The sequence below is a fragment of the Neomonachus schauinslandi genome, chromosome 2, assembly GCF_002201575.2.
Source record: "Neomonachus schauinslandi chromosome 2, ASM220157v2, whole genome shotgun sequence".
Classification (NCBI taxonomy): Eukaryota; Metazoa; Chordata; class Mammalia; order Carnivora; family Phocidae; genus Neomonachus; species Neomonachus schauinslandi.
Window position 1 is genome coordinate 39,561,981 of NC_058404.1, and position 13,147 is coordinate 39,575,127.

The 13,147-nt window shown below is 37.9% G+C and overlaps 1 protein-coding gene and 1 long non-coding RNA gene across 2 annotated transcripts; one reads left to right on the plus strand and one right to left on the minus strand.

The window, feature by feature from the left end:
* Window positions 1-4,128: 4,128 nt before the first annotated feature.
* THAP1 (THAP domain containing 1) lies at window positions 4,129-11,912 on the minus strand. The gene is made up of 3 exons (XM_044912351.1): window positions 11,842-11,912; window positions 8,992-9,187; window positions 4,129-4,653 (listed from the first exon to the last, which is right to left on the minus strand). Exons 1-3 carry the CDS (start codon window positions 11,910-11,912, stop codon window positions 4,279-4,281), a joined length of 642 nt encoding a protein of 213 aa, XP_044768286.1. The 3' UTR covers window positions 4,129-4,278.
* On the plus strand, window positions 11,767-12,634 carry LOC110573120. Its single transcript, XR_002479898.1, has 3 exons — window positions 11,767-11,833; window positions 12,088-12,201; window positions 12,576-12,634. It is a non-coding gene; the product is annotated as an uncharacterized LOC110573120 (long non-coding RNA).
* The last annotated feature ends 513 nt before the right edge of the window (window positions 12,635-13,147 follow it).

The window sequence follows — 13,147 nt, forward strand, 5'->3', positions numbered from 1 at the left end:
TAGTCTTTGAGGCTTGTTACGACCCCAGGAGGTCTCTTTTTACCTCTTTCCCTGTTTTCTGGTTAAATTACCTAGCCTAAAAATAACTTAGTTTGTTACTCTGGTGGAGCTACCAGCCCCCTTTTAATTTGTTACCATGAAATTTTCCATTTCCTTCAGAGTTCCTTAGTCCTGAACTTCCCCATACCCTTCCAGATAAAATTAGTTCCTTTGGGGAGAGCTTCAGAGTTCTCTGTTCTTATGGCTTCCTCTCCCCTGGGGGAAAGAAATCTATGTCACTCCTCTGTAGCTATGGGTGGCAGGGCCATGATCTGCTTCTCTAGGGTTGATATACCTACTTTATGATCAGAACTCAATTGGGATGGTAGCTTCTGGTCTTCTTGGCTTGACTCTCCTGGCATGGAAACTTCACCCTATAAGCATCTAGGAAGAGGGTGATCAGAGTCCTGATACTCTTGGCCTGCTGCACCAGGGGTAAAGCCTCCACCCTGAGTGGGAGTTGGGTGGAGGGAGTTCTGACCTTTTGGCTGCACTTGGCTGCAGATTAGCCTTTGCAACACAAATCTAGGGGGGTATGAGAAATACTGGCTGCCTGCCCCTCCTTGGGAGATACCACAGGACTTCAGGGGATACTGCGAGGACAGTGAGCATTGTCTTCTTGGCCATATCCACTCAGAATGGAGTTTCTGTAGCACTGAGCTGTGTGTGGGGGGGTGGCAGTGGTGGTGGTGGTTTAAGGCAAGAATAAGTTGCAGTGTATATGTCACCATGCTCTTAATGTTCTTTTAGAGATTTAGATTTTCTTGAATGTTTCATTTACTGTATGACCTTAAGACAATATGCAGAGACCTTAAATCGTTGTTTAAAAAAATTTTTTTTAACCAATCATGGTAGTTAGGGTGAACATGTAGCCATTCCAGAAGTCATTTGTCTATTTGTTGCTAATATTGTACAGTTTGTCTCACCAAAAACAGTTTAAAACAAAGGACGTTTATTCATATACTTTAGGAGATTTTAAAAATGAAATTTTGATAATCTCAAAACCCCAAATACTATGAATTTAGAAAAGAATAAAAATTCTCAATAGATTTTTTTGAGTTTAAAAAATATTTATCATTCAGAAAAAAATCTCAATAGAATAAAATAACATCCAAGGTAAAAAAGATATCAAGACATGGAATTGTAAGAGCAAACTTCATTATTTTAAGTACAAGAATTATAACTGCTTTCTTGCTTGTTTGTAAATCACTGTTTGCTTTTTGATATTTTTCTTTCACGTTGAGGATTGTATTTTAATACACAATATATAAAATCATAATGCCCAGAAACACCAGTTACCATCACAAGAGCAATGCTCTTCATTTATTGGTTATCCAATTCACATGGTTGCCAATTATTAGGAAGAGTAATAATCAAGCAGATTTGTAAATCTGCTCTCTTTTTCATTTAAATGCTATTCATGGATGGCTGTCTTTTAAGAATTCTGGAACATAAATGGGAGTTTTCTTTTTACACATCATACGGACTTTTAAGTATATTGTCTTATGCTGCTTACTACTGACTTTATAAAAGCCATAGGTGTTGAGTATGTGTGTATAATTATTTTTAAGAGCTAGAGATGATCAGAGAATATTAATTGAACCAAAAAAAATCCATATCAAGGGAAACTTTCATTTGCTTTTACCATTTCTGTCACACTTCTAAGAAAGGGATTACACAAATTATAGTTAAGAGAAAAAAAAGATCTCATGTACTTGGACTTCCAAGTAAAAAGTTTTGCCAATAATTTTAAAACACCACTGTTTCTTTACTGCAATGACAATTATTTTTAGTTCACATAACAGATATACAGTTACTAAACATTTAAATTATTTTACAAAATTTTAAAACTTCTTTAACTCAGAATTTGACGGTTCAAACTATGCAGCAGTTCAAAGTGAAGTTTATATTTCCACTACAACCAAGTATAAAAAGAATGTCAATTAATTCTATCCTAATCCAGAAACCCATTTTAAAGAATCTGAGAAGAATAACTGCTTAAATGTAAACAGTAATCAGAGAACAGATGACCACTTGTCACAGATATTTTACAAACAGATTTCTGCAGGGTTTGGAGGTCAGACTAGTGTTCAGTCATTTGTAAGTCCCTTCTAATTCTAAAATTCTATGATTTCATAGTTTTCCTAACAGTTTTATTAAGAAAGTTATTTCTTCTCACCGTTATTGCCAGATTACATCATCACACATAAATGGAAATTTTAGTACGTTACTGTATGTACTTAAAATAAATGTCATCTTTCAGAATATGCTGCAGTTCACATGAGTCTTCCCCCCATTTGTTCCAGATTGAGACTGTGTCCATTTGTTTCAGAATGAGTTTCATCATGTTTGAATAGGACCTATTTCCTTTACCTGGCAATGTAAGAAACAATACAGTAGCCAAAATGAATTTTTAAAACATTTACCAAATATTACATCTCATATTCAGAAATAACCACCTGTACCTCAAACTTCCTATGTTAAACTATGATATTTATTTAAATGCAAACAGCTGGTATACATGCTGCTTGCTCAGTTCTCTCCAAATAGAGATTTATGTTTGTTAGGAAAAGAAACTTCAGGTTAAATCATAATGTTAAGATGCTAAGTAATTAGGATTGCCACTTTTACAATTCAATTTTGGATTCTTGGTTTGGGGGACACATACAAACACACACACGTTTCCTTTTATGTAGATAACAATAAGATATATGCTTTGCAAGATGTTTACTCATATATCCTCCAGGAATTGCTAGACAGATGAAATATAAAACCAAACTATTTTGTGGGTTTCCAAAACAGTGATGAGATCCATGAGTAACTAGAAAACATCTTCTGATTCATTAGAGTTAGTTCTATATGTTATCAGACCATATAACTTTGAATAATCTTCTGATTATAATTTTCTATTTTTAAAATACTGGTTCATAAAAAATCAAGGTATTATCCACTGGTAGCACAGCAGTAAATTACATTGAAAACCACTCTACAAAAGATACTTTTGAATGTCACTGTTTCATATTTTTAATACTGCCTTAAAAGGCCTGTTACTCTTCAACTATCTCAGTGTACTTTGAAATATAAAATAATCGTAATTGGAACAATTAGTCTAAATCTAAGTAGGTAATTCCTAAGGCAGTATTTGTTTACTCAGAACATATTTTCATTTCAAATATGTAACTAAAAGTTCTCACAAAGTCAGAATACATCTCATAGTTTGAATAGAAACTTCAGTGTTTAAATTTCAACATTCAGTAACATAAACACTACATATTAGGTTGCTCTGGAATACAAATCACTCAAGTAAATGGGATATAATTTCAAACTTGTGTTAAAAGTGAAAAAATCCTTTTTTATGTGAAGATGTGACCAAAATCAATTGGTCATATTATTGTACGAATTAAACTCTACTGACACAACACATTTGTTAGATATTTGGATACAGTTGAGAACTAGATGCTCCTTAAGGTTGGGGATAATGAAAGAAAAGGCATACTATGGATCAGGCCCCCCATTTTTATGACTTTATTAATAACAATGCCTACTTTATTGAAGAATGTCTCTTCCACTGGAGATATGCTTCTAATTTAATAATGCTAGACAGTGGGGGAAAAAAGACGGACCCACTTGTAAAAACTCAAACTTATTTACTCATATTGACTAGATATAGAATGATTCTTCATTTTCTGCTCTGAAGACAACCAATTTATTTTTTTAAGTATTGACTTGTCAATTTATCTTTGACAAGTAATTAAGAAAGATAAACAAATCTTCTGACTTTACAAATAAGAATATGTGAATAAGAATATATATATTCTGAGAAGTTACATCTCGTGATCTGACTTACAATCTAACTAAATTCTTTTAATAACCTGCATTAATTTTACATTTTAAACTTAAATTGTCCTTGCTATACTGTTCACATTCACTTTACTTCTCATTTTTACATTTCTATAAATACCCAAAAAACAAAACTCTTCAATTTGAAACCAACTTATATTGGAGTTCTGAGGTTAGTTTATAACTTTTAAGATATTTTGTTAAAATGTAAAAACCCTGAAATTACAAACAAAAAATTTACAATTTTATAGTATATATCTAATTTATTTTTTTAAAAAAATATTCTGAATTGTTTTTATACAAGTAATCAATTGTTATTTTTTCAAATGAAACTCCTTTATAGGCTAGAAGAGGGTGTGTGGTGTTGCCCCATTAAAAACCAATACAAACATCATTTTTTTATGCTGGCACTTCAACTATTTCAAAGTAGTCATTTGGCAAAATCACATAACCTCTCTCTGATATGTCGTCCTTCTCTTTCTGGAAGTGAACAACCTCCTTTAATTTTTCAAGCTGTCGTTCTTGTCTTCTGCATCGCTGCTGTGCAGTCTTGAGCTTCTTTCGGAGTTTTTCAACTTGTTGTTCTAGCTGATGAATCCTTTTTCTCTGGTGCATTGTATCCTCCACAGTATAGTTGTGGTCACAGAAAACAGAGAGATTATCAGGGGTCTGAAGAGGAGGCATTAGTAATCCAATAGCAGCATCGACCTGGGAAATGGGAGGTGTTAAAGGAGGCGGGGGAAGCTGTTCTTGTGGCTCCAGAAGATCTTCCTTCTACAACAATAATGCAGAGTATGTTCAAGTTTAGTAACTACAAATAACAGTTCAAAAGAATCCACCTGTGGAATTTAAGAATGACATTTTTATAAATTGGACAACCTAGAAGAAATGGTTAAATTTCCAGAAACATAGAATCATCCAAGAACGAATCAGGAAGGAATAGAAAATATGAATAGACCAATTGCTAGTGATGAAATTGAAAAGGCAATCAAAAATTTCCCAAAAGACAAGAGTCCAGGACCAGATGGTAAATGCTACCAAATATTTAAACAGTTAATACCTATTCTCCTCAAAATATTCCAAAAAATAGAAGAGAAAGGACTTCCAGATATATTCTCTGAGGCCAGCATTACCCTGATATCAAAAACAAAGACACTACAACAACAACAACAAAAACTACAGGCCAATATCCCTGTTGAACATAGATGCAAAAATAAATATGAGCATATTCAACAATACATTAAAAGGATCATTTACCACAATCAAGTGGGATTTATTCCAGGTATGCAAGGATGGTTCAATATTTGTAAATCAATGTGAAGCACTACATTAACAAAACAAAGGATAAAATCATATGATCATCTCAGTAAATGTAGAAAAAGCATCTGACAAAATACAACATCCATTCATGATAAAAAGTCTCAACAAAGTTGGCTTAGAGGGAACATACCTCAAAATAAGAAAGGCCATATATGAAAAATCCACAGCTAACATCACACTCAGTGGTGAAAAACTGAGAGCTTTTCCCCTAAGGTCAGGTACAAGACAAGGATGTCCACTCTCACCACTTTCATTCAACATAGTACTTGGGAAGTCCTAGCCATAGCAATCAGACAAGAGAAATAAATAAAAGGCATCCAAATTGGTAAGGAAGAAGTAAAACTCACTATTTGCAGATGACATGATATAGACAACCCTAAAAACTGCAACAAAAAATTATCAGAGGTAATAAGTGAATCCAGTGAAGTTATAGGATACAAAATTAATATACAGAAATCAGTTGTGTTCCTATACACTAAAAATGAAGTAGCAGAAAGAGAAATTAAGAAAACAATTCCATTTATAATTGTGCCAAAAAGAATGAAACACCTAGGAATAAATTTAACCGAGGTGAAAGACCTATACTCTGAAAACTATAGAACACTGATGAAACAAATTGAAGATGACACAAATAAATGAAAAGATATATACCATTCTCATGGATTGAAAGAATTAACGTTGTTAAAATGTCCATACTACCCAAAGCAATCTACAGACTCAATGCAATCCCTATGAAAATACCAACAGCATTTTTCAAAGAACTAGAAAAAGTAGTCTTAAAATCTGTATGGAACCACAAGAGACCCCAAATAGCCAAAGCATACTTGAGAAAGAAGAACAAAGCTGGAGATACCACAATCGCAGTTTTCAAGATATACTACAAAGCTGCAGAATCAAAACTGGCACAAAAACAGAAATATAGATCAATGGAATAGAATGGAGAGCTCAAAAATAAACCCATGCTTATAAGGTTAATTAATCTACAACAAAGGAGGTAAGAATATATAATAGGGAAAAAACAGACTCTTCAATAAATGGTGCTAGAGAAACTACAGTTACATGAAAAAGAATGAAACTGGACCACTTTTATACACCATACACAAAACTAAATTCAAAACGGATTAAAGACTTAAATGTGAAACCTGAAACCATAAAAATCCTAGAACAAAACATAGGCAGTAATTTCTTTGACATCAGCCTTAGCAACATTTTTCTAGACCTGTCTCCTCAAGTAAGGAAAACAAAAGCAAAATAAACAATTGTGACTACACCAAAATAATAAGCTTTTTCACAGGGCAGGAAACCATCAACAAAACTAAAATGAAATCTAGTGTGGGGTGCCTGGGTGGCTCAGTCAGATAAGCGCCCCACTTGATTTCGGCTCAGGTCATGATCTCAGGGTTGAGAGATTAAGTCCAGTGTGGGCTCTGTGTTCAGCAGGGAGTCTACTTGAGATACTCTCTCCCTCTGCCCTTACCCCATGCACTCTCTCTCTAAAATAAATAAATCTTTAAAAAAATAAAACAAAATAAAAATAAAAAAAATAACATGTGAGATGCCTGGGTGGCTCAGTCAGTTAAGTGTCTGCCTTCGGCTCAGGTCACGATCCCAGAGTCCTGGGATCAAGTTCCAAATTGGGCTCCTTGCTCAGCAGGGAGACTGCTTCTCCCTCAGCCTGCCACTCCCCCTGCTTGTGCTTTCTCTCTTTCTCTCTCATTCTAACAAATAAATAATAATAAAAAAACACAGACAACCTAGTGAATGCAAAAAGATATCTGCAAAAAATATATCTGATAAGGAGTTAATAACCAAAATATATACAGAACTTATTCAACACTACATCAAAGAAATAATCCGTTAAAAAATGGGCAGAGGACACGAACAGACATTTTTCCAAAGACATACACAAGGCCAACAAACACATGAAAAGATGCTCAACATCACTAATCATCAGGGAAATGAAAATCAAAACCACAATGAGTTATCACCTTATAACTGTCAGAGTGATTAGTATCAAAAAGACAAGAAATAACAAGTGTTGACGAGGATATAGAGAAAAGAGAACCCTCATGCACTGTTGGTAAGAATGCAAATTGGTGCAGTGACTGTGGAAACCAGTATGGAGGTTTCTCAAAAACTTAAAAATAGAATTACCATATGATCCAGTAATTCCACTACTGGGTATTTACCCAAAGAAAATGAAAACACTAATTTGAAAAGATATATGCACCCCTATATTTACTGCAGCATTATTTACAATAGCCCAGATATGAAAGTGACCCAAGTGTCCATTAATAGATGAATGGATAGAGATGTTCTGTGTGTGTGTGTGTGTTTGTGCGTGTGTGTGTGTGGAGGGTATACCTATATATCTATACATATATATGTACATACATACATACACAATAGAATATTACTCAGCTATAAAAAAGAATGAGATTTTGCCATTTTGCGACAACATGCATGGACGTAGAGGGTATCATGCTAAGTGAAAAAAGTCAGAGAAAGACAAATACCATGTGATTCCACTTATATGTGAAATCTAAAAAACAAAACAACTGAAAAAAAAAAGCAAACAAAAAAGCAGAAACAGACCCATAAATATAGAGAACAAAGTGATGGCTGCCTGAGGGGAGAGGACGGGAGGATGGAAAAAATGGGCAGAGAGAGGTACAGGCTTCCAGTTATGGAATGAACAAGACACAGGGATGAAAGGTACAGCATAGGGAATATGGTCAGTGGTGTTCTAACAGCCTTATATGGTGACAGATGGTAGCTACAGTTGTGGTGAGCACAGCATAATGTGTAGATTTGTCTAATTAGTATGTTGTACACCTGAAACTAATGTAACATCATCATGTATCAGCTACACTTTGATTAAAAAGAAAGAACACTAGACTTTTTTGGTGAATCCTTGAAATAGGACCATTCTAAAATGAGAAAACAATTTAAGTTTTAATTATACTTTTCCACCTAAAGTAGAAATGGGATGCAAGAGAGAGAATGACTGATAAGATTTAATTAAATACTAACCACTTAAAACTGAGGGGTAAATACTTTGAAACTGAATGGTCCCTGATAAAGAAAACCCAAAACTTATCAACATACGCGTAGGGGTAGAGAGTGACTAAAGTAAGTCACAAAGCTAGATTGCCTTTCTTAGTGTGAAGATGTTTAACTTTAATAAACTGCACTTTGTATTTTTAAAAAGTATATCATTGTTGGGGCACCTGGGTGGCTCAGTTAAGCGTATGCCTTCAGCTTAGGTCATGGTCCCAGGGTCCTGGGATGGAGCCCCACATTGGGCTCCCTGCTCCGTAGGAAGCCTGCTTCTCCCTCTCCCACTCCCCCGGCTTGTGTTCCCTCTCTCGCTGTCCTTCTCTCTCTGTGTCAAATAAATCAATAAAATCTTTAAAAAAAAAAAAAGTATATCACAGTGGTTATCTACAAGTGATGGCTTCCAGGCAACATTTCTTTCTCTTTTCTTTTTTTTTTTTTTTAGAAAGATTTTATTTATTTATTTGACAGAGAGACACAGCGAAAGAGGGAACACGAGGGAACACAAGCAGGGGAGCGGGAGGGGGATAAGTAGGCTTCCCGCTGAGCAGGGAGCCCAATTCGGGGCTTGATCCCAGGACCCTGGGATTACGACCTGAGCCAAAGGCAGACGCTTAACGACTGAGCCACCCAGGCGTCCTGTAACATTTATTTTCTTAACATTACTCTGAATTTTCCACAATAAAAACATTAATTTTATAAATAGAAAGCCCAGTATTTTAAAACACACGTTACCTTGTCATGTGGCTCAGTACAGAGAAATATCGTGGGTACAGCATTCTCTTTCAGCAACTTGTTGTTACACTCCCTCTTAAAGCAGTCAGGAGTAAAGTGTTCCGAACAGATACTGCTGTACTTCGTGGGCTTAAAGTTTTTCCTACGGACAGCTGCCTCCCATTTTTTGCAAAGACTGGGTCGAGTAAGAGGAAACCTAAGAAGAAGAGATAATTCAGTTCTCTGACCTTCTTTTAAAAGGAAAAAAAAAAAAAGCACATCCAGACTTTCCTGATTAGGAAAGAACTATCTTATATTGATGTGAACAAGCTAAGGGACATTTGATTAAAACACTAGCTCTGCTATCTTTTTTTTTTTTGACAGTTTTAGTTGTGCCTTTATTCACCTTAGTTAAAAATGTAATTGCTTTAAAGATCCTTTATAAATAAAGCGACCACCCACTAGTGTGTGATGTAAGTCAGCCCTCTCAGCATGGGATTTTTGTTTTTTTTTTAAAGCAGTATTTGGGGGTGTTGTATGTAAGGGATGAATCACTGAATTTTACTCCTGAAACCAATATTGTACTGTATGTTAATTAGAATTTAAATAAAAATTAAAAAAAATAAAAAGCAGTATTTGTTATAGGAATCTTTTTATCACAGAGTAGTTATAAGAATGTCAGATACAATGATATATACAATTTAAACAAGACAGGCTGATTAAAAATTTACAAAATGTAAAAATATACATATTAAAAGTCAGCCATGCAGACAGATGCACGCAGTGAGAAGAGGATATGATGGGAGGTGGGAAGTCAAGGGACATATGCAGTAATATTTATCTTAATTTACCTCGAAATCAACTGGAATATGTCCATCAGGCCCAGATAACGGGGCTTGGGAAGAGTTTAAATTTATTGTGATTTTACTCTTCCAGGTCAAGTATTTAGTGAACTGGGGAGACTGGAAAGAAGCCAAAGGATGTTTCAACTCTATGTTACAGTTTCTCTCCCATGTAAGGCATGCTACAGCCTGACTCTGCTATCATGAAGAACTAACCAATCTTTGGGACAGTTCTTTTCTTTGCCCAGAATAGCTGAAGCTACAGGGCCACCATGTAGAAACTGGTAAAAGTACCCCTAGAAGATCCCTGCTGGAAATGGCTTCCAGAAATACAAAATTCAGCACCTTGCACTCCTGTCTCAAGCACTACAATGCTCAGGCTGTTTATGGAGTTCTGTCAAGTTATTTCCCATCTAGTCCCCAAAAAATGTTCTTTATAGGTAAGAATGAGAGGCAGATCAGCTCTTCCTTTGATTCAGTCGTTTCACAGCCAGCAGAAACTGTTTCTGATGTGTGAATGTCACCCTTAGTTTCCAGTACCAATGAAAGATTTTCCACATTTTTAGATTCTTTCTGATATATCATTAGAAATGGGGTTGTGGGGAGCTGACTGTATGTAACCGTGTTACCATCTTCTAATCTATTCCTACACTTTCAAAGAACTGGAAGTCAATTCACCAACTTTCAGAAATTCCAATAAATGAAGAAGTAATATCAGGATATACTGAAGTAGATCCTGGAAGTGTTAAGTGTTCTCTCTCCTCCTCGAGGTGGAGGGTAGGGGTGGTGCTGGTGGTAGGTACATCAATCAACACTCAAGATCTATGTTGTAAGGCACTCATTTCTTTTGGGTCCCTCTCATATCAAACATAAAATGCATCTACATCCCCTGTTAAACACAAACGACAGCACCAAAAAAAATTGAAGGAATATTTAATTTTTGCTTTTGTAATTATTTACCTACGAATAATTCCTATAATTTACCACGGATCTAATCTCTTAGCTATCGTCTACTTATTGTCGGGAATTCTTGCAAAACAAGTTACTGTAAATGTAATAAAATTTGTAAATACTTTATTTGGCTGAATGAAAATGCCATCGTGTCACATTTTGCAGAGATCCGATTATCATTAAGTCGTTTCCATTTTGCAGTTTTCTTTTCCCATTTTCAAGAGAACATTTTTCCCTCCAGGACTACTCTAACTGCAGCACTTTCTGGATAAAACAGTCCTGAAAGTTGTGGGGCGAGTTCTAGTCAAAGCGCTTCCTCTAGGCGCCCGTAATAGCTCATACTGACTTCTATTATGACACTTGATTATGGCCGGTGTTATTATTGTCCACGTTATCGTTACTGTGCGCTGAAAATATTAAGTATTCATCTTGGCAGTACCACAAGCTTTCTCTAAAACTTGGGAGTTCCTCAAAGGTTAGTTCCTAGAAACTGGGTAAAAACATCCTCCCTGAAATCCTGGCCAAAACTCAATCTTTAATTACTGTGATGCTGGCCTCCCATCCACAGCAAGGATGAAAAAGAGTGGCTTCGTCATTTGAAAGGTATTTCTTTGTCTCTACTTCAAATTTACTTCTAAGGTGTTATTACCACCTAGCTTCTCTATTACCCCAGGGGCGAGATCCAGATGCCTCTCGGCTTTGAAGACCTCACGACCCGCGCGGGGTAGTTGGACATCGCTCCTGGGTCGCGAACACGCCAACCCGAGGCGGCAGCGAACCTCCCGCACGGGTTGCGACCCTCAAGCGCGAGAAACGGTCACCGCGGCGACGCGCGCCGAGGACGCACAGCCCTGGGCGGTGGAACGTGAGCTCCAACCCTGGGCGGGTACGCCCACCGCTCGCGGCCGGAGAGACGGCGAGCAGGGCCCGGTCGTGCCCCGCCCCTGCCCCCGCCCCTGCCCCGCCCCTCTCATTAGGTATCGCGCGGACACGCGCCTGGCTCCGCCCCCGAGCCTAACCGGCCGCGCGCCCCCAGCCCGAGCTGGGGCCAGCCCCGCGAGACGCGCAAGGTACTTACTTGTGGAAAGAAACGGGCTTATCCTTATCATACCGGTTCTTGCAGCCGTAGGCGGAACAGGACTGCACCATCCTTCCGGTCTTCAGTCACTTCACTTCTGCCGCTCCCGCAGGCAGGAGAAGCTGCTATCAATGTCGCCGCGCTGGGCTTTGACACCCTCGCTTCTTCTGTAGCTTTGGTCAACAGTTACAGTGATGATAAGCTCACTCGGGTTGACTATTGCGCCCGTTTTGTTGTTTGCATTAGCAGAAGGACCACAGCCATCGCCCGTCTCCCATCTCCAAGATGGCGGAGGCAGCTTCAACCTCACCTCTCGCGAGGAGTTTGTCTCACTGTCTCTGATTAGCCCTGAGGTCAGAGGTAACGTTCCTTGGGAAGCAGACCATTGGCTAAGGCCCGGCGTTGCGGAAGTGGGTGGGGCCTCGAGCTTCCGGAAGGGAGAAAGGAAGTGTTTGCTGGGAGAGGCAAGGGGAGGGGACCCGAGCCTGAGTGCAGGGTCAGACTCCACAACCTGTGTGATTTCCTTGTGTTAATTTATGTGGGACGGTTTAGGGTGGAGAACGGCGCGGTCTTTGGGTATGGTGGCCCAAAGGAGACAGGTGTAGAGCTGAGGTCGTTGGGTAATTCTTCCCATTTCTTTAAAAGCGCAGCCACGGATGGTATATGATTTTTGTGAAACTTTGTGGATCCCTTTCCCACATCGCCAGTTTTCATCCCATTACCTGTTCCTGCAGGTATCACAAGGCTCCGTGAGAGCTCAGGCACCAGAATTTTAGCAATGAAAGAAGACATAACACGCTCACTTCTGAAGGGCTTCCATTGCTGTAGTGTTCTGCAGGTGCTGTTGGAAATCATGAACTGCTGCAGCTATTTTCCCACCATTTGCCTCTTGTTGCGTGCACCTCCCCTCTATGTAGATCAGAGCCTGGAAATCTGGATAGCAGGCTGTTGACAAACTCCATGACTCTATTATACTTTTTCTGCCCCACTCTCCCACCCCCCCGCCCCCCTAAGTCCTGATGTTTCCCCAGGGTTCCATCCTCTGCCCTCCTCTGACTCTAAACACCCTGCTGCTTGAATTCAATAAAATGCTATGATTTCCTAAATCTTCTATTTCTTATGTAAATTTTTCTGCCTTCGGATTATCATCTGTGAATTATCTATTCAGTTGCTTAAACCGGAAACCTTAGTTTTCTTTCTCACCCTCTACATCCGATTGATGGCCAGGATAATTTTATAGAATAAATAAATACTTATTAAATCCACCCCTCTCCATCTCTCTTTTCATTGTTCTTGATCAGGCCCT